Source organism: Toxotes jaculatrix, chromosome 9 (genome assembly GCF_017976425.1).
Source record: "Toxotes jaculatrix isolate fToxJac2 chromosome 9, fToxJac2.pri, whole genome shotgun sequence".
NCBI lineage: Eukaryota > Metazoa > Chordata > Actinopteri > Toxotidae > Toxotes > Toxotes jaculatrix.
The window spans coordinates 19,945,424-19,968,187 of NC_054402.1; the positions used below are offsets into that span (position 1 = coordinate 19,945,424).

At 41.9% G+C, this 22,764-nt stretch overlaps 1 protein-coding gene across 1 annotated transcript; it reads left to right on the forward strand.

The window, feature by feature from the left end:
* Window positions 1-1,239: 1,239 nt before the first annotated feature.
* Window positions 1,240-21,699, forward strand: blmh (bleomycin hydrolase). Its single transcript, XM_041047374.1, has 12 exons — window positions 1,240-1,376; window positions 3,548-3,745; window positions 5,174-5,283; window positions 6,189-6,330; window positions 6,523-6,611; window positions 6,727-6,819; window positions 14,507-14,662; window positions 14,775-14,933; window positions 15,032-15,099; window positions 15,952-16,069; window positions 16,363-16,429; window positions 21,394-21,699. The coding sequence occupies exons 1-12, from the start codon at window positions 1,367-1,369 to the stop codon at window positions 21,540-21,542; spliced, it is 1,359 nt and encodes a 452-aa protein (XP_040903308.1). The 5' UTR covers window positions 1,240-1,366; the 3' UTR covers window positions 21,543-21,699.
* Window positions 21,700-22,764: the final 1,065 nt, after the last annotated feature.

Genomic DNA, 22,764 nt, shown 5'->3' on the forward strand with positions numbered 1-22,764 from the left:
CTTTAACTCCTCTTTCCTCCTTCTCTGTATGAACTTCCTCATTGTGTGTGTGAAAGAGAGAGTAAAAAGTTATAACAGCACATATGAGGTAGTAGAGGAAGCTCTCAATATTTAAAGAAGTTTATTACTGTTACATTAGCAAATGTTTGGACTTTATACACCCTGTACATTCACAGCCACAAGCAGCAAACTGATTTTCAGTAGAAAGTTGACCTTCAAAATAAAAGCCGTTCGCTTTAGAAGAGAAAAAAAATATTAAGATATTGTGGTCTATAGAATGTCAGTAAAATTAAACAGAACAGTTTGGTGTTAATTGTTGATGTTATTTTTTTTTCTGTGTGTGTCTCACTGGAACTTTGGATTACCCACAGATAATAAAGCATGGTTTTATTTTGTAAACGGGAGCGCTCGTTTAACGTTGCTCCATCCCGTCCCTCTCACATGATGTGTGAGAATAAGGAGAAGTCAGAACAGAGACGGACACTGGACTGCAACGTAAAATAAAACAGCTGGAAAAATTATTTTAATAGGCTTGAAGCCTTGTTGTTCATGTTTGACATAATAGTTGGCATTTGTTTCATTTAGATCGAGCATTAGTGGCCATCATTCATGATACAATTTGAGATCTAGATTGGCTGAACGGATCAACAGAGAGAGAAATTTAATCTCTGTACTCAGTGAGCATCATCGGGCTATATATTAAAAACCAAAAACTTTAAATAAGTGAATTTTACCCACTATGCACAACCATGGGAAACAATATGGTTAGATGTCTCCCAAGGATAAGACCACTAGTATTTTTTTTTCTTTAAAAAAAACCATAAAGTGTATTATGTCTACTAAATCATTTACACTGATATGCAGCTTGGTCTCGAAGCAAAGTAGTTTCAATGAACAAAAAGAACATGTAAGTGCTCTTTCCAACAATCTTTTAAAACCTTTTAAAATCTAAAATAATAATCATAAATAATAATAAATAAGTTTTTCAGTTTCAAAACGAAAAAAATGGATATCCTATCTACCCTGCAGTGACTGAAATATCAAAAATAATGATGTAATCGCAGTATTTTTTAAACAAATCTAGGTTTTGTCATGGTGCAGGTCCTTGACACTTGTCTCTCAGGGGTCACAGCACCAACTGGGACTCACTCTGGATGGGTTTTTGGGGAGGTGGGAATGGGAGGGGGCGGGATTCCTCATATAAATAGATAACAAACTCCGCCCTGCCGCCACGTCAAAGACCAACCGCGAGTCCATAAACGAGCGCACCCTCTGATCACACTGACTGACTGTCGTTGAATGAGATAAACAAAGAGCCGGTGACTTTTCAGGAAAACGGGCAACGCTCCTCAAACTCCTCGGGAACATGGAAACTGGTAGGCTGGGTGTCCCTTTCTTCTGTCTCGGTCACGGTGGTTTGCGTCGCCCTCAGCCTGAGCGCAGTGTGTATTTGACAGCCAGAGGATAACAGCTGAGGGAGCTAACAAGCTAAGTTAGCATGCACTGCGTTAGCATGCCAGCCCGCTAGCATGACTTTGCCGTTGTTTTCTGAGCTAGACTGACGGTTCATCCCGGTGGATTGTCAGCGAGGCACCGACGTCCAAACTGTAGACACAGACAGCTATCGCGCATTAACTCGTAAGTTAAAAGCTTGTGTCAGCTTCAGGAAATGAAAATGTTAGCATGTGCAGCTAGCTAGCCAAGAATAGAGTTGGAAGTGCCAGAAGCTGTCAAACTCTTTAAGGTGGCAGCGATTCATTTAAGTGGGGCTTTCGTTAGGAAGCAGAGCTTGGACCCGAAAGGAGGACCGTTTCGCCTGTGTTTCACTCACTCTTTTGATAGTTTTTTAAATAATGATTAATGTTGTCCATGTTAATATTTAGCCAGCCAAGTCAGTGGAGTCGGATCTGTTTTTCGATGTGCTGTAATAAACCTCAGGTTTCATAACACTTTTTAAACCTGGCATTCAAAGGTTTGGGCTTTGGTCACATGGTTCTTTCTGAGACCCGTGTTTGTGAACGAGTTCTGCTCCTCCATGGAGCGTGTATTTTCTCCGTGTTTGTAAAGTTTTATTCAAAATAAGGACCTTGATGTTGTCGTGATTGACTCATTGGACCGTGGTTTTGTCAGCTACCGTGGATGTGTGCTGAGCCTCCGCTGTAATTAGGCTTCATGCCAACTGTAGTTCAGCCCTTTGCACATGGAGCAGTGATGGGCATAATAAAGTGCTTAGCTAAAATAAAGCCAGTTGTATAACCAGTGATGTGTAAATTTGCAAGTCACCCTGGCTGCCTGAGCTTGGCCCCTCTCCATAGAAAACCCCTGTGATGTGCGTCCTCACCATTCATGCCCTCGCTTGTTGAACAACATGCCAGGTCAACTAACTAACTGACCCCTTAGTTAAGGTCAGCTTTTCTAATATCTGTTCTGCAACACACACCTTCGTCTGTTGTGTTTGTGTAAGCTGCTGACGGTTTGAAGCTGTCCACTAATGCTCCTGTTACAGACTGAACATCTGTATCTTACTATTTCTCCTCCATTACGCATCCAATCTCATCAGTGTCAAAACATTCTTCCTTGACACGGGACTGCCATGCTGACCTGCTCTCAAAATATTCTCTGCCTTAGGCTCGCTTCTACTTTTCTGGCTTTTCATTAATGGCATGACCATTAATGAAGTTTGACACTGTCCTAATCTGTGGCGGTCAGTTCATTTCAGCTCTGTGTCAATGGAAAATAACAGAACGCAGCTGAGAGAGAGGGGTCGAACTCTAAGCAGCATGCATGACTAGGCAATGTCCCTCTCAATGTTTAATTGCTTTGCACTATTACTTGACGGAATTACAAACCACACCAGTGCCAGTTTGATTCTGTCAAAGTGTGTGTGTGTGTGTGTGTGTGTGTGTGAACCCCTCCTTCTCCTGTCCAGTGGGACCAGACAAGCTTTCTAGTGTGTTTCTCTCACAGATGGAGCCAGATGAGTGATACCAGCACTCAGTTCCCTAGGGCCACTTATAGTACTACTAGAAAGCATTCTTGATTTATTCCTTATTTGCTGCTACTGTCTCTCCCTTTTCCATGTCTGTGCTTCAGACTTTATTGGAACTCTAATCATGATTACGTTCAAAATCCTTAATAGTCTATTCTCGATTATAATCTCTGTATGGATGGTAGAAATAAAGGATCCGGCAGACACTTGTAATATTCAATAAAAGGATGTGCTGTTAGTTTATGGCTATTGATCTGGTGTTTTCCAGGCATTATTGTGACATCTGAGTGCATGCCTGCTCATAAACCAGCTCTTAAGTGGGAAGTGCGTATGCCTAAATTGCACGGATGAGCCTTGGGGATAGGGAGAGTAGGAAATTCCTCCAATGTATAGACATATGTTTGACTGTCTGGCTGTGAAAGTCTGTTGCAAGTCAACTTTATCTGTGCTTGCTTTCCTACCTTCTTTCTTTGGCCGTTGATGCTGCTATTCCCTCTTCCTGTCTTTTATTATTCATTGCATCCTTCTGTCTCTACCTCTCCGCTCTTATTCCGCCAGGTCTGAGTCAGGAAAAGGTAGCCACCTTCCTTAAGCGGCTGCGGGCCGAGCCACGCTACCTGTTGGCCCAGAATGTGTCGACGTGCATCGACCCATTGGAGGTGTGTCTGCACCGGCAGACTGTCCAGGATACTGTGCACATCTTCCAGCACTCTATCCCCACAGAGGGCAAGCCCATCACCAACCAGAAAAACTCAGGTAGGTCATAATACAGTACAGAAACATTCACAATGTAGCATACTGTCCACAGGAAGAATGCATATGTTTGAATGTGACTGTGAGCGATGTCTTAGTCCTTGGGTCATTGCACACAGATGCCTGGGACACTGCAGTTTGTGAATTTGTATTTTGGTCCTCACAGCAACATTACAGAGCACAAATAAATGTTATTTAGCACACATTGGTAAGTGAAGGTACTTCTAAGGTAAATGACTCAGAGTTGACATTCACACACTCTTGGGTTCCAGCAAGTCTTCATTACAGGAACTGGAAAACAAGCTACAAAGTAAAGATAATATTTTAATATTATTTCACAAGTGAAAGATATGCATACTTGCATCACTTGTGATATAATGTTTCACAGTTGTTTGGTGGCAGAGTTTTTGATTGCAGTGATTGAAGTGATTTCCAGACAGACTGTGACTGTGGCTGACCAGCAATATCAGTATCATATCAGTAAATATAAAAGTTTGCAGCTCCTGTTTTATTCCTTAAAATATTGAAAGAATTAAATATACACTCTGTGGAATATATGTATGATGTGTGTTGATTTATATTCCAGTAAATTCAGGTGCACTCTAACACACAAACAAACATTTCTTGTGAAATTTGGCTGCCACAGCTTTTTTAAGCGTATACCAACTACATCTAACTCCCTGTTTGTCATCGTCATTTTTGCATAACTGTTGAAATTTGCATTTTATTTGCATGCCTTAAAATTGGTAAATTGGATGACTCAAATTAGTTGCCAGGTAGATTATCATATTCTCACTAACATTACCAAATGGCACTTATTTTTAATTTCCTCTGCACTGTAACTCTGTCTGTAACTCACATTAAATTCTGGCACCAGCAACACATAATATGTTCTAAGTTTCCTGTTTTCTGGCTGTAAACTGGTTTTGCTATGTGGACTCCAGTGCCTCACAACTACAGTGAGTGGTGGAGCTGGAACCACTCATTATGTGTTGGTGGACATAGTGTAGGCTACAAAGGTTGGTCTTGTTTCCAAAAAACTGTAGATCTGAAACTGATAAATGCATGTATCCTCCCTCACAGACAGTCATTGGTGACCACTTACTTCAGTATGGCGTGAAAGAAACCTACATGAGACATGAGACTTTCTTCAGATAGGTCCATCCAACTCCTGCATCACTCTAAAAATCCACAGGAAGCTCTGGAGGACATCCACATGCACTCGTTACCCTTGACTTAGTGATTACACAGTGATTAGCACACCAAATAATGATTCAGCTATAAAAGTTCTTAATCAGGTACAACGCTGTTGTTCAGTGCAGGGATCTAATGTCACTATATTCCAAACTGGTGCTGGTACAGACATGTGCTTAATCCTCACTAACCTGCATGTTTCTCAGAATCTGTCTTTGTCTTGTTTTTATCACTTAGGGAGATGTTGGATCTTCTCGTGCCTCAACGTCATGCGACTTCCCTTCATGAAGAAGTTTAACATAGAGGAGTTTGAGTTCAGTCAGTCCTATCTCTTTTTCTGGGACAAGGTAAGACATAGAAGCATCCGCCCATTCTCTGTTCACTAGTGTGGTTTTTCATACATCCCTCCACTGTAGATTTATTTGTCTTCTAAACTTTTTTGTTGCCGTGCAGAAGTTATTATATATTTGGTAATATGTATGGAAGTTTCTTCACACATCTTCATTTTTGCAGTTTTTAGTTATGAGTGTTATAACATACTGGTCCATGAATGTTTTTGTTGTTTTGCAGTCAGGACACCGTGTGTGTATGTGCATGCATGTGCATTGGTACAGTGTTATTATGCAGCTCTCTACTACTAAACAGTCATTGTCCGGCTAAAACCCTCTTTTGTGTGTTGTAGTCAGTTCTGTTCCCGGGCCGACGTCACAGTGACACCTCGCTAACTGTTTTTATCTCTCTCTCTGTTTCTGGCCTCTTGTCCTTTTCTCCCACATGTGTAGACAGATGGTGGTTGCACCATGAATACACCTTTTCTCTGTGACAAGTGTCTAACACTAACTTCAATATTAGTTCTAAACAAGGAAGCAGTAAATGTCGAACTCTAAGAATATCCTGGCTGCCCCTCTCTCAGCCGCTTGGTTATCACATTACATCAGAGGTGGAGCGCTGTAAGTCTTTCAGACTCTAAATACTAACCATTAAAATGACTTGAACTTGTGTTTGTAGTTTTTTTTTTTATTCTCCACAAAGCTGCATATTCCAAGTCCTTTCAATTCATTTGGCCAAATAATTGATGGCCATGTTTAGAGGCTGAAGTCTCACAGTAGTCAGGTCTCAAGTTCTCATTGCGTTCTCTCCGTGTCGGCTTTACATACAGTAATGTAAGTTGTTTATTAATAGATGGTGGCCCTCCAATCCATGTTTACCCACCACATCTTTTGATCGCGTTGGTTCTCTTTTCTTTGTACAGGTTGAGCGTTGCTACTACTTCCTCCAAGCTTGTGTGGAGACAGCACAGAGGAAGGAGCCAGTGGATGGGCGCCTAGTCCAGTTCCTTCTTTCCAATCCAACCAATGATGGAGGACAGTGGGACATGCTGGTCAACCTCATTGGTCAGTTCTCATCATGATGCATAATCACATTAACACAAAGTTCATGTTGAATGATTGACTACCCCCTGCAGTTTGTCCAGATACAGAGGTGCTTGGGTTTTAGGAAAAATGAGCGGCACTTACTTTAAATATGTAACTCTTCTTTTATCTGAATGAGTTAAATAATACTGTTTTCTACTGTCCTGTCTTCAGAAAAGTATGGCGTCATTCCAAAGAAATGCTTTCCAGAGTCACACAGCTCAGAGGCTTCACGCAGAATGAATGACATCCTCAATCATAAGGTGCCTTTACACATTTCCTGCTGCTCAAGCTAATTCAATCAAGTTCACATGCCAGTAAGTGTTGTATTCGATGCAGCAGCGCTGACTGTTGTTTTTGTCTCACTGTGTGTTACAGCTGAGAGAATACTGCCTAAGACTGAGGAACATGGTGGCAAGTGATGCTACTAAAGCTGAACTGTCTGATGCTGTGGACACCATGATAGAGGAGGTGAGACTGAAAGAGCACACACACACAGCTGTTTCCTGTAGAATATTTTGCACACGGCATTTCCACCGCAGGAACTTTCCCATGTACGAAGAACCGTTTGAGGAACTGAGGAACATATCCTCTGTTTGACTGGAGGAACTAAGGACTGACTTTGGTTTCTCTGCAGTGAATTCCAGGTGCCAGAAAAGTCCCAGGGGTAGCAATTTCCAAAGGTTCAGGAACTGTCAGAGCACATTTAGCAGTGGTGAAAGTCCCCGATTGCTCAGACAGACTGCGACAGTGTAAAACTTCATTGACAAATTAAGGAAGCAGTGGATGACACTAGTATTGATATTTGAAATAATGGACATTTCTTGTCGTGTTTACTAGCATTATATATTAACAGCTACGGCTTTCTGCTGGTTTAAAAAGAGAAATGCAACTTCATTTGATAATTGTTTTACTGTGGCTCTATACTAAAACAGAAATAAGTAACACTAAATAACACTCAGCAGATTGTCTGAACATTGGAAATACGGAGACAGGTGTTATGACGTATTTCGTCTCCTTTTCATTCATTCACTACAACAATTTAAACACATCAACAACATTTTTTGATGTGTCACTGGTCTAAGTTGCTTAGTCGTCATGATTTTTCATAGGCAGCAGAAATGCAAGCAGTGATGCACAAGAGAGAATTTTAGTTTCTTCGGTTAGTTCCTCTGGTTTCATAGCTCTTGGAACGTTTTGATAGAAAAATGGACGTTATACAATGTGATGATGGAGGATTCATTTTTATAAGACATACTGGTACATTCAGATTTGTGTGTGTAACACATATTTAATGAATTACAGAAAATGTTTCACAGCTTACACCTTGTTTAACTTTGTGGCATTGTTCCATTTTTACCAGAAGAGGGGGCTGTCAAATAATAGTTATCTGAGAGCAGCAATGTCGAGGCTGAAGTGAGACCTATAATGGGATTAGATTCGAAGGATAGGTTCAAGGTTCAGGTTGAAACTGTTTGTGTGTGTTAAGATCAGGGTTAAAGTTCACATTTTAGTACTAATGAGATGCAACAAATAGTTACGAGGTGGTGTTTTGTTTGTGTGTTTTTTTTTAAATATTTAATAAATAAGTGCCGGTGATCCACAATCCAAATAGTTAGGAGTGTCGAACTGGTTGACAGTCCATTGTCTTGCTTATAAGCCCAGAATAATTAAAGGCCCCAACAGAATGTGCAAAATACCTACATGTGCTTGTTTGTTTGTTTGTTTTTGTTTTTTTAGTGACTCAACAACATATTCCTGACAGCATGAGACGCTTAATGCATTTCCATCTGTTTACATGTGCACATGTGGGCTGTGTGCACGTCATTTCTGCACTACAACAAATAAAAATTAAAAAAAAAATCACATGCACACTGCCCCAGATGTCATTAAGTTAAAGATAGTGATCTTGTTTGTGGAACAGTTTCACACACACAGCATCTGATCTGATGCAAGGACAGTAAAGACCAATTCACAACAAAAATACAACGTAATCCACTCTAACGGGAAAGGTGAATGGTTCCGTGTAAACAAACACTTTCATAGCGTAACAAACATAATACATTTTATTATGTGTATGAATGCGTGGAGTGAAATGCAGTCATGTGCCTGCAGTGTGTGTTTTTGTGGTTTGGACAGGTAACACTGTATAGGTGTGTGTTCATATGAGCCTTTATTCCTGCTTCCTGTGTGTTTGTGTGTGTGTGTGAATGTGTGAATGTGTGAGGGGCCAGTCAGTCAATCAGCCTCCTATTGAGATGATTGCACACAGTACAGGGGTCTGGTTAAGCAGCCTTTGTTGTCAGCTGTTTGGTTGTATTGTGCTGCTGGCTGGTTGCTTGTTTAAACAGTCGCCTGTATGTCACAGTGGCCTCCGTGGGTGCTCAGCTATCACCACGTGCACACAAACTTGTACACACACACACACACACAAACATACGTTGTGCAACAGCAAAGACGGCTCCCACTGCACTGTACGACGAGGTGGGGGAGGCGCAGGGTTGTCTGTGTTTGTTTGTCCACCTGGAAGTGGTTTGTTTTGTGAAACACCGCTCTGTCACGGCCGGCGGTAATGGAGGATTCAGTCATGTCAAAAGAACGAGCGGAGTAAAGAGAGCCAAATTGTTTGAGGATATCGTTGCAAACACATTTTACCGTCATCTTTCGAAAAACCTTGAGTCATAATGAGACACCTGCCTCAGTGCAAAAAGTTCAATCTTTTATTGACATCAAATCCAATTTATTTATTTATTTATTTTTATTGAAATTATGAATCAAATTCAATACAGATCCTTTTTTTTAAATTAACCTTTTGACATTATTATGACCCTGATATAAGAGACTTGTCACCTACGTACCTGGGTCGGGTATGTTTTGTATTGTGTTTTAAAAAGTTAGATCCATTTGGATCTCATACTGTATATTTATAAAGAGGTTTTTTCAGCTTATCTGTAATTCAGAATTTGCTGGAAAAACCATTTTGGGATCAAGATTAACACTAAAATTATGACCAGTTTATCAGGTATATAAATGTATTTTTGTAGTTGTAGTACTGTGATATATTAAAAAAAATGCTTTTTCATTGATTGAAATGACCATATTAGTTAACATTTATTGATGTCCGTGTAAATGTGGTGTTTATGGCATTAGTCACTCAACTAGTTGATGAGGAGAAAATAGTAATTTGTTGAGTAAAATGATTCAGGTCATAGCATAACTTTGAAGATTTGCATGCTTTTTGATTGTAATTTGAGTTTATTTTTGTCTGTCGAATTAAACATTTGACAGAATAAGAAGGCAATGTTTGTCATTATCTAACTAGAGAATTACTTGATTAATTGAACAAATAACCAATAAAATAGTTGCTAATAAAAACTACTGTATACAGTGTCACTAATGTCAGTCTAGAAAATGTTCTATGACTTTATTTACTTAGCACGAGCTCACGTGGGCTCCTGAAAACTTCTGCCATCTGTACGCAGTACAGTAGTTTATACTGGATCTGTGTTTTTTGTTTTTTTAAATCAGCATAAATTTAAAATCATGCTGACAAACTAATCTAAAGCATCTTTTAAAACACTTGTGTGTGTGAAGGCAGAACACCATTGTGGAATTGCATCATTCTTAATTTGAATGTGTTGCTGGCTGTAAGCTGTGTGGTCCTAAACTATTGACATGGCAATTTGTTCCGGTCTGGAGTTTGACTTTCCTCCAACTTCAACAACACTGTTACATATTAACTCTGTAAATTAGGATTGATGAGATAAACTTCAGATGACTGACAGGCCAAGAGCTTGTCAGTTTTGTTTTGTTTTTTTGGTAACAGAGCACTTCTAGGAGCTGTTTGTCCAGATTAGGTTTACAAACTAGCAGAGGTGATTTCACAGACCACTTCATTGCTGTCCATGTGTACATGTCCTTGTGTCCAAAACTGTGTTTGTGGAAATGCCATCCTGCTGTCCATGTGTGTTTATAGGCTTACGTAGTTGGTTTTTTTGGATTCTTACAAGTGGGAAACTACTTGTTCACTTTCATTTGCATCTACGAATGCACGTGTGTTCCTCAGGATCAAAGTGCCGTGTCAGTCCTACTTTGGTGTGTATGGAGGTGATGCTGTCCACCCTCCCTGTGTGGCGGCTGTGATTGTGCCCTGGTCTTCATCACGCCAGCCCCACGCGCACTCCCATGACAGGCAACCAGGGTCAACGTCTCTGCTTCCACTTACAGTACCTGGGGTGCGCTTGATTTAAACGAATCCCTTTGCGTGTCAAGAATCTATTCTTTTTGTTTACACCATTCCGGCACATTCGTTAAAATCAAGCACATCACATTTGTCTAAAAACCTTGGGAACAGGAGCTTATCCCATTTTAAACTGCACCTGCAGTGAGAATGAGCAAAGTAGTCCAGTGCAGTACGACCGTTTATAGACACTGTTAGGTTGGCAGCATCTGTACGCTGCGTTATTGAGCCAGAGAGGATTAATTTAAGGTTCAAAGCCAATCTTTCTCTTTCATGCTGTATCTGTTGTGTGTCGCTGCTCCTTTACTATCACTTACATGGACAAGTTGGCAACACACATGCACACACACACACACGCACGCACGCACAAATAAAGGCACATTTAACTATACATGCACGTGCAGTACTTTACACACATGAAACCCACACAGATGGTATCCCTCACGCCACAACTGTAGCCCTTCCGTGCTCCATTGCGTCATGGAATCAGAAACACCATGTGCAGCTCTGGTCTTGGCTCTGATCACACAGAGAGTGATTCTTAAGACAAGTCTAATTTATGAGACAGCCGTCAACTCGCACAAGGACTTTCTTGCTGCAGCTCAGAGGCTCGTAGCCGCTCGCTATTGGCTCATTTGATTTGTTGTTCGATGTGGGTGGGTTCCCGCGTATGTGTCGTTGTCAGGGGATGAAAGGATAGCCTTGCCAGTTGTCCACTCACTGAATTTCTTTGCACCATTGTTAGAGTTTAACAATGACCACATGTGTTGCATGTTTACAAAACATGGAAGTTTAATCAAAACCTCGCTCATTTTTATCCAAACTGTTTTGCATGGTGTCATTTGCTTATTCTCACAAGTCCAGCTTCTAGACAATAGTTATAAATTCACTTCACAACAGCAACGAGGCACATGTTTTCCTCCATTTGGCATCGCCTGGGTGAGTGCCAGACCCTAATTATGTTTTGAATGGCTTGGCCCACATTGTTTAATTTGTCGTCGGTGTGTTAAAAAGTTGCACTAAAAGCTAAAAGTAATTTAGCTGCATCTTTTTCACAGGAAAACATTTAATGCTCTACTTTAATCATTACATTTAAATGCTAAATATGCAAAAAGCTAAACACATGAATCTATTTCATTAAGAAGACTGAACATTAAATCAGTATAACAGGATTGAGCCGGTAACAGGAGGGTATGTTGCTTCATCAAAGTGAGAGGTTGACAACTTTGTGGACTCTCTGTGGACCACACAGAGAGTCCAGGAAAGTAGGAGTGCTGAACTTGGGGTGCTCAGTACCACCATAATCTCGAACATTGAAGTGCCTCGCTCAAGGTTGCCAATACATGCAGATACGTTGAACTGTGTGTTGCCATTGGCTCGGTCTGCCCACTGTATGTGTTAGTCTTACTCCTAACTCCAGGTGATTTGTTTGTTTGGGTCGTGTAAAACTAATAAACATGCAGAGGCATGCCACCCGGTCAACACTGGAGCACAGATGCTATCAAACATTAGCCGCGGTTAGCCCCAGTAAGGTTGAGGCAATCAGCTGATTGTTTACTGTTTATAGCAAGACCCAGAAACTCGCTATGTCACAGAAGTGAGACAGGCCTGAGGTGGACCTTATGTTAGAAACTGACGAGCTGAAGTAAAAGCTGCCTCTTAACAAACTCCATCCGTCTCAGTTACAACAGCTGCGTCCTGAAACCTGTTAACAGTTCAGATGTTTAGAATATTAAGATATAAATGAGATGGCCTTTGAAGTTACAATCCAAACATCAAGTCCTGCAGATTTTATTAGCAACGCCTGTGGTTGAAGGCCTTGAAGACAAATATCCCTCCTCTTCTGTCACCTATCGAGGGTTGAATTAAAAGTCAGACAAATTAAATGTAGACTGAGAAGTTGGGCATATCCTCAAGTTAATTGAATATGTGAAAAACATCACGCTGGGATACATTTACATAATTTAACCGGCCAAAAACACAGTTCAGTCTGTGAACTGTGCTTTGGTGTGGCACTTACAGCCAGTTACTCTATTATGTTACTGTTTTTGTCGGCCTCCCTATTCTTTCCACCTCTCTGTACCCCTCTCACCTTTTCCCCTCCTCCTCTGTCACTCATGTGCGTCTGTCACTGAGGCGGCAGGTGTTTCAATATTGATCGTTCTCTGCTGTCGCTGTGGCTGTTTATTCACTGACTGAGTTCCCTCTGTCAGCCCAGCCTTTCCCTCACACCTACCTGCATTTGCCTTGCCAGTGGAGGGTGAGTGGGCATGCGGTTGAACTGGCATTAAGGGGGTTTGCTTACGCTGTGTCGCAGGGTATCTGAAAGAAGAACTGTAAAGGGAGTGGAAAGGTTTAAAGTTACCAGAGGGAGCAGAGTTGTTCTTGGAAGAAAAGAGACAAAACAGACAGGAGGAGTGATGAAGAAAGGGTGGGGGACAAGGGGTAGCAGAGATGTCTTGTGAAGGTGCTGAGGGCATCTGGGCATACACAGACCAGGGGATGGACACCTTGGCATGTCCTCTCGCACGCAGGGCAGTCTAAACAAAGTGGTTAAATTAGGAGGAAGATGGTTTTGGGGGCGGAGGGGCTGAGAGTTTGAACAGATGCCTTTGTTGACTCGGCACATGTGTGTATTTTTGTGTGTGTCTGTACTTTTGTGACTTTTACGTATTTCTGTTATGTAGAAGGGGATTGTTTGTTTGTGTAAGCCAGGCCTGAATTTATGCATTTTTGTATCTGTCTCTGTGCGAGCGTGTGCCCCCGGTACATTTGGGGTGAGAACACTGGCCTCAGTGGGCTCTGTGTCCACCAACCCATAAGCAAGAATGTCATCTTTATGTAGGAGCATTTAATATGTGTTGACTAAGCATGGGAAACTGCTGCCGTGGCTGCTATATTCCTCCAGGCAGAGCCAAAAATAATCCCTCCGTCAGCTCCATATTCAGACAGACAGACGTTTAATTTGTCTGGATATCAGCAGAAGTAAAATAACGCGTTAAAGTCTTTTAGAAATTTGTCCCTTTTTGACACCCATAGTGGAAGCAGTAAAAGGGATATATCACCATTCATCCACACAATCAGAACAATACTAATGCTGTAGACCCACTGTACTTGTGCGCCTGCCTTTTCACTGTCTAATTGCCCTCTTTTTATTTTTTATTTTATTTTTTTTTTATCTGAAGCCAACAATGGACAATGCTCCGTCTTAATTTCTCTGCGCCTTTTTAATCATTTTTGATAGGAAAAGCATCTGCTGAGTCCTGGGAGACGAGAACAGAGGATGGGAGAGGTGAAAAGCAAAAGGGGGAAATTCCTGAGATTACTATATCAGAGGTTAGAAGGGCCAGATTGACAGATGGCCCAGTCCAAACAACCCGATTTAGCCCACAGGAACTCAGTCTGAACTTCACAGCCTCAGGAAGACACACATGGAGGGAGGGGGGGGGGGGGGGGGGGGGGGGGTGCAAATGGGGAAATGAAGGGATATGAAAAAGATGGAGGGGAGGGAAGAAATGTAGAGAGAAGAAAAAGGGAAAATGCAGGGAAAGTTGACTAGAGGCCCTATTACTGAATGATGAGTGTATGCTGGGATGTGGAATTGAAGGGATTAGATGAGCACACGTTAAGAATATGAATGGTAAACTGGATTTTCTCCAACAACCTCCCTAAGGACAACAAAGAACAAATGTTGCTGCTCAGTTTGACTCAGTGTGATTCCCTTTTCTACTGTAGAGGAGAAGAAATGTGTGCGTCTTACTCTTAAATTTGTCATCTGTGCTTTTGACACAAGAACTGTCTGTCTGAGAGCGCTGAACATGAGCTAGACATGGACTCGTTTGGCATAAAAACCCAGATTTGTAACGTTTGCATAATTTTGTAAAGAGGTTGATGTTCAAACTGTGTATTTTGGTGCAGGTGTTCCGGGTGGCCAGCGTTTGTCTAGGCAGCCCTCCTGAGACCATCTGTTGGGAGTACCGGGACAAAGACAAGAACTTCCATCGCATGGGACCCCTCACCCCCCAGGAGTTTTACACGGAGCACGTCAAACCCCTATACAACATTCAGGACAAAGTATGTGGGTCCTTATACGCAGTAGCTTTGCAATAATTCTTCACTGATGTGTAGAATCGCAGTTTCTAACTGGTACAGTTTCTGAGATTGTGTTGTAACTCCCTTTCCTCAGGTCTGCCTAGTGAATGACCCCCGACCCCAGAACCCATACGGGAAGCTGTACAGTGTCGAGTTCCTGGGTAACATGGTTGGGGGCCGCAGCACTCTGTACAACAACCAGCCCATCCAGCTGCTTAAAAAGGCTGCGGCAGAGTCCATCAAGGAGGGAGAGGTCGGTTGGGAACAAACGTGCATCATTGTGGACACAAGCGTGTGAATTTGAGCATGTGAACTTCATAGATTTGAACGTGGCTGCTGGTTTTCTCATAGGCGGTGTGGTTTGGCTGTGATGTCGGGAAACATTTCCACGGCAAGCTGGGCATTAACGACATGAATGTGTGAGTATGAAGACATCCGGTGTGTGCAGTTATGTGATTGAAATATGATTTCTTCAGTGGCTTTCATGCCTCAGTGCCCGTCAGGAGAGGTGGGTTTTCTGGGCAAGTAGTAGAAGGAAAAATGACTTAATTACCACAGTACTTTGAAGACAACGTAACAAGTGAATGCATCATTTACACTGTACTGAACCATACAAGTGTGGATGGCTGAACACCAACCAGCTCAACACCCAACTAAATGTAAAATAACTATCTTAAACTCAGTTTTACCAGCGTACAGCCCCCACCTCGCATCTATCGAGGAGTTCACATGACTGAACCAGAACTCACACGCCTCCACGAGGTGTGTCTCTCCACGGGGGAAAAGTTCCTTATCTTTGCCCTTCAGGTGCAGCAGTGTCTGAGTTGCTGGCGCCAGGCTTAAATTTGCCCACTGAACCAAACCAGCATGGTGCCGTATGTCTGAGACGGTCTCTGCCGAAGCTCATCTTTCAGACAGATCTTTTCTTGTGCCGGTAGATTATATTTAGAAAGATGCTGAGGCTTAATGGGGCCTCGTTTCTGCAGTCGTGCTAAAGAAGGGATTGAAAAGGTGAGCCGTCTTTAGTCAGTTTTTAGTCCATGAAGAATCCATGGCTTACAAAGGCTGCTCTTTTCATCACACCTCGTCCCCTGCACATACCAAAAAGAAATCTGAGCCATATTTTACGATTGTTGGGAAGTTATCAAAACTCTAATGTCTTTGCATTTTCTCTTGATGTGATGTAGGTGACATCAAAGACAAAGTTTTAACTTCTTTTTCAGCAGGGCATGTAATGTTATGTGTGTTATTTTGTGCGTATGTGTGCGTAGGTTCAACCACGAGCTTGTGTTTGGAGTTTCAGTGAAGAACCTCTCGAAGGCAGAGCGACTGATATATGGAGACTCCCTCATGACCCACGCTATGATCCTCACTGCCGTCACAGACAAGGTACGCTCACACAAACGTACAGTACAGGTGTGCGACTGTTCAGTAAACTTATGCAGTCGTTCATGACGTATACAAGCAGATCAGCACGAGTGCACACACTCAGAATTTCCCAGGGCTTGTTGCATCAAAGCCTCTCTGCATGTTTATGCTACTTTAATCGGCTGCAGTTTTTCATAGTGCTGTCAATTTCCCCCCTCGTAAGTAACCCCAGCTGTCAGGACACTTTCTTTCCTCTTGTCTCTGCTTCTCACTGTTATCTCTCCATCATCTGCCTCTTTTTGTCTCTCTGTCAGGATGGGAAAGAAGGCTATGAGAAGTGGAGGGTGGAAAACTCCTGGGGCGATGACCGTGGGAACAAAGGTAACACACAACACATCATGACAGTGCTTTCAGTCCTTTGCGTTTAAGGTGTGACTCTTTTGGTTTAACCTTGAATGAATTACAGGCAAAATGGTTTCTTTCACTTGGATCTGTTCCTAAAATCATATACACACTTTTGCAACAAAGTCCTCCTGCCTCTTCATCTCTGTTTCACATCTTTCTCACAGCACGGTGTCTCGTGACAAACCATCATCTTCCTGTTTGTGTCTATTGAGTTATGAACAGGATTAGACTGAGAGGTTCCCCTGTGTTGCTGCTTTATGAACTTTTAATTGGCTGTGTCCTGTTTCATAAAGACTCACACACATGAACTTTTTTTTTTTTTTTTTGGTTAACTCAAAGCGTCTGGGTATGAACATAGTTACGGAACAAGCCAGTGAGCCACTGTAGCTGGCAAACTAACCGCTAACACATTTGCCAGCCAGCAGCATACTAGCACATTACCTCATCCAGGGTCTCCCTATTTTCTCTGTACAGTGCTGCTTACGTCCCCCTGGATTTTTCTCAGTGCTGTATGTCGCTTGCTAACAGTTAGCAAGCTCGTTAGCTCGGTTGTTTTGCTGGGTTTCTAAAGAGAGGCAGTTCTCACGCTTTATTCAAAAGATGCATTTGCACCACTGACTTCCATTGTGCATTGTCCAGCTCTCGGTTCCCTCAGAGGTCAGCACTTTCAAGACAGCTTGCTGATGGCCACGGCATGACTAGATTTAAGAAAATCTGGGTGGATTTATTTCATCCCTGCAAGCATATCCGCTAATCATGATGTTTTAGTTGGAATGAATTGATTTCGCCTGTGAAACTTGTTTCAAATGCTGGTGTGATCAGGCCTTTAGACTGGTGTAGAAAATAACTACAGAGACAGCACTGACACAGGACTTGTCGTTGCAAAATGCCTCGTTTACTCAGAACTTTTGAACCTGATAGTTTATTTCTTTTGGTGGTCAGAGTACTGAGTTCTTTTTGTTTGTCTTTTTTTTAACCACAAATCCAAATGAATTTAACAATGTTAAGCCGGCCTTAGGAAAACTACTAGTAAGTCATTTTGATGCATCAAGGAAATATGTGGATGTCTGTCAGTAAGTGAGTAAGGCTGGTTCGTCTTCATGCAGAAGGCCCCACACCACAGCAGGTACTCCACACCACTGCCCCAGACTTTACTGTCTACTGCTGTTATTCCCTCTGTCCCGTCATCTCTGTTTCTCATCTTCCTCTGACCCTATCTGCCTCTCCTCTCCATCTCTGGGCTCGACATTCCACTGCAAATTATAGGAGAGTATTTCAGGTCAGTCGTGCATCGTCTGGCAACGCACACATACACAGTACGGCGTACGCACACACAGAGAGACACACACACATTCTCACAATATTTGCTTGAACCCACAAACCGTAGTGACTGTTGGGAAAACATGTGAAAGCCGCTCAGTCAAATCAAATGTATTTCACGCATATCTTATTCCATAAACACCAGCAGATGGGGGAAGTCAGGGCCCCCAGCCTGTCCAGAGCCAAATTAATAAAGTTATTGAGAACAAAAGTTTGAGAAGTGGAGTTTACTTGGGAATCCAGGGGATTTGCTTGTTTGACAAAAGCTGAGCGGGGAAAAGAGGCGCAAGCTGAGAAAAGGAGAGAGAGAGCATAGAGGAGAAAGAAGAGAGATGAAACAGAAATAAAGATGTAGAACAGGTAGAGATCAGTTAGAAAGAAGGAAAAACAAAGGCAAGTAGCTGTAGAGATGATTTTGGAAAGACCACAAAGGAGAAATTGGAAGAATAGTGGTAATAGCTGAGGAGCAGGGAGAGGGAGAGTGGAGTGTGTTTATAAGGTTTGGCTTAACATCTCCCTTCAGGCCTTTTAATATTCCTCCTAACCCTGAAAGAGTCTCTCATGAGAGGTTTAACTTTTTGTTTCCTCCATCTTTTAGCCCAGCTGCTGTTATGACTCTGCTCACTCCACAACTCATTCTTTTACACCCTCTCAGACAGATGTTTGGCAACACGCTCAGAGGTTTTTATTTTTAATTTGATAGGACATTAGCCTGTGGTTGACTCCTTGACATTTGTCATGAGCTCTGAATAAGTTTGACATGGAGAGAAACCTTCTTTTCATACCAGTGGGATTCTATTTTTAAATAAATACAAGACGGTGATGTTAATGTGGATGGAAGGATTTCCTTGGTAGTGCACATAACAGATTCTTGGGATGAGAAGCTTCATTAGCTTTTGAGTATGCTTCTAATCTCCTGCCATTATTTTGCACCATAACAGTAGTTACATATCTGTCCCTGCCTCATTGAAAGGTCCCATTTCAGTATACTCATTAAATGAAAAATGCCTCTTCTGTGGTCTTACTTAAGCTCCTTGGATGTGTTCTTCCCCATCTCTTCTTGTGTACTAAACATGAAAATAAATACATTTACACATTTTCTCCTTTGCTGTGAAGTGTCATCAGTTCACAGCTGAATCTTGCATGAATCAAGCTTAAATCATAGACAGTATCTCAAATCAAGTCCCTCCCAATTAGCCATCACCCAGCTTTCATGCAGAAACATATCAGACCTCAATCAAAACTGCTTGATTGACTTCTATGTCCTTGTGTCCTCATCTATAATCTAACATTAGTTTTTTGGCCTTCAGTAGGTGTTTGAATTTGGGGAATTAAAAAAAAAAAAAAAGTCTTCCTCAGTTTTTGTGATATGGCTTTATATGATGTTCTGGGTCCATGTTCCAACACAGTGTAGCACAGTTTCCATCCACTGCTGTTTGCAAATATGATAAGTTGGATGCAGATAAATAATGGCTGGCACTGATTCTCTGGTCTGATGCCATTAACCTACTGCAGAAGAGGAAGGTTCAACAAGATGATGTAATTAAAACTTCAGCTTGTCACATTTGCTTTTTATCGATAAACCAACTTTTCCAGCTCACCCAGGTGTAAAAACGTTTTTGCAGTATTCATGTTTTTTTTTCCCTGATTGCCTGCGTCCCCACACCTATGTTTTTAATGTGCAAACTGTACATGCATGTGTTGAGAATTACTGCTGAAGCTGAAAAGCAAGATGGCTGCTCCACACTCTTCTAGCTTATACTACATCCATCTGTTCTGAGACAGGACACTCAGCCTATCCCTAAAAACAAATAATGACACCCAACATTCACTCACTCTCACACACACACACACACACACACACACATACACACACCACCATGCCACCCAACACGCGGGTTCCAGGAAGTTCACATCAACACACACACGGACACCACAGTGAGAACCAGGCAACGTGCCACCTAAGATTTGCGTACTTGGAAGAACACGCATACACAACACACGCGCTGACACGCCATCCCCGATACATTGTTTGGAACTGTGGCACGTTGTTGCGGTTAACCTGACGTCTTCGATAAGTCTGCTTGACAGTGGGAGGGATGCTCTCGTTTGCTCAACTCTGAACACAAGAGGAGGGGAACAGAAGAGACGGAGTGAGAGGTGGCATCGGGGGAAAGGAAGAGTGAAATAACTTGAATTCAGCTTCTAACGTGTGTCAGTTCAGTTGTACATTTGGTGTGCTCTGGTTTCACATTGAGCTTTTACGTAGAAGACACGCAAACACACACACACACACACACATCTTTCGTTTTAATTAATCATTTCAGCATGGGGCTGCATCCTCTTCCAGAAGGAGATTAGGTTGTCCCAATATGTCTTCCATCAGTGGAAGTTCAAGGTACACTTTCATAACCAACCCAAGTTTGGACATGTTGATCTTGCACACACACACGCACACACACACACAGAATCTCTCAGGAGGGCAGAGAACGACATTGTTCAGTTTTATCAGGGTGAGCTTGCAGAGGTGATAGCAGGAGTGTTGAATGCATACTGAACTGTAGGGTGGGGGTAGTGTGAACCATAAGGGGCGGGGGTCCTTCTTGTTCCTCCACCCTTCGTCTGTTGAAACAATAGAGTTTAGTGATAAAAAGCACTTTAAGCCATTAAAACGTGCGTGCATAGACATTATGTTTGACCATTCTGTTGAACTGTTCTTAGCAACACTCCTCCCCTTTCAGTGTAAGAGCAGTAATGATAATCGGTTTAATTAGCAGCATGATGTGTTCTTGAATTAAGTATTTCTCTCTAAAAAAATGTTGTGTTGAAGGTTTTCTGTCCTCAGACAGAATCCTGCTATTTATGGAGCAAAAAAAAAAAAAAAAAAGAATCTAACCGGGAATGTTCCTACACAGGACTACGTTCAGATTTTAAGGAGCACCACTGTTTTTTGCTGTGTTTTAAACTGTGTAACTGTGTTTACATTGCACAGATAATTATCTACATATGTCCAAAACACTTAAATAGGTTGTGTTGTTTTAGTTTTTTTGGTGGTGTTGTTTTTTTTTTGTTTTGTTTTTTTAATCAACCTCCTTTGTGACACTGTCACAAACAAGCTCTAAGTATGTGATAAGCATGTGAGACAAGTCAAGGCTAAGTCCCAACAAAAGTTGTATTTCAAATAAACAAAAGCTACTTACTAAACGATAAGCTTGGAGTACGAATATGCATCTTTGCTGTAAGAAGCATATGGAAGAGTGATTTCTAAAGCAGCAGATTACATAGCAATGCTGATCCAGGACTGAGTATAGTATAGTATAGTATAGTATAGTATAGTATAGTATAGTATAGTATAGTATATTATAGTATATTATAGTATATTATAGTATAGTCCTGCATGGCTATCACTAGTCACAGATGAGCTCATATAGCTAGTTACAGGAACAGTGTTGAAATGATGGACTTACTGGATTGAAGGCTTTTATCTTTCAGCCATCTGACATTGTGTTTTCCCACCTGAATGGTGCGCAGCGTTCTGTTCGACCGTCATCATCTCAGGGAAAACAAATTCAATCACACGTTTACAAATGATTGCTTCTCTTCCCCGTCCGCCTCCTCAGGTTACCTGATCATGACGGACGATTGGTTCTCCGAGTACGTGTACGAGGTGGTGGTAGACAAGAAGTTCCTGCCCACCGATGTCCTGGAAGTGATGCAACAGGAGCCCATTGTACTTCCTGCTTGGGACCCGATGGGAGCCCTGGCATAACTACAGAAATCCAGGTTTTAGCCCCAACCTCTGGTCTGTTTGACTCCGCCCTATTCCTCGGCTGCTTTTACGTCTCCAATATTTCCCCGACACCTCCTTCCAAAACAGCCTCTTCTTCTAGACAAAATAATAAAGATTTTGTTTTCTTTTTTTACTGGACTGCCTGTGTCTTTTGTTTATCTTCATCTTTCCCAGAGAATGGAAGCTTACACTGTTACATATTTTTGTGTGTGTTTGGTTTTCTGGGATGGTGAAATTAATGTAAGGCACTGAATCTGGGCCTCAGCATTTGAAAGGCAAAGTGGGTTTGTTGCATCATAAACACCCTTACAGCTGTGAGAGGAGACAGAATCAGAAACAGGCAGAGGATTTAAGAGTACAACTGCAGTCTGAGCCATGGACATACAGTAGGTTGTATACACTGGGAAATACTATTAAAAAACAGTCAGCACTGCCGTTTTATTGCACTTACTCTGCTGTGTGGTCTGCGCTTTTATTTGTATTTTTTAAGATTAGACTGAAGTTCATGTTGTGCTTGTAGCTTTTTCACCACGCTAATCTCTTGGCCACAGGCAAAACAGCAGTGATTTATTCTTCTTAGAATAACACGTACACATTCCCCAATAACGCACAATCTTCCCATAACTTCCTCTGGGCACAGGGAACACAAGGTTAACCCCAAACACAGGATAGGTGCGCATATGTACGAATGAGTAATGTGGGTGCCTGCATCCAGATATTTGTTATTATATCATCCGCCTGTATCCCCCCTGATTGGTTATCTAGGAATGTTAAAAGCAGGAAAAGGTTATACTTCAACAATACTGGCTCATTTCTACACAGAACAGCTACATTGCCATGCCAGGTGAAAATCTGAGGGCTTCCTTCACAGACTCTGCAATCATTCCTCCAACTCTTCCTGATTTAAAACACTCCTGTCGAAGTAAGGATGACCTCTGACCTCCCAGCAGTTAGTCTGTGAGCTAAAGTTTTTGCTGTTCACCCTCTGCAATGTGGCTGTTAAAGTATAAAGTGACTCTCTCACACTTTACCTCCATCTATCCCATTCACATACGTAGAAAAATAGATGCAGGGTGGCTTGTGCCACCTTTCTCAGTGGATTCAAATACAACCCAGAGAATCTGACATGTGAGTTATAGTGACAGTAATGCACTTGCCACAGATTCTAGATAGATGGTGTTGTGAGATTAAACGGTGGACT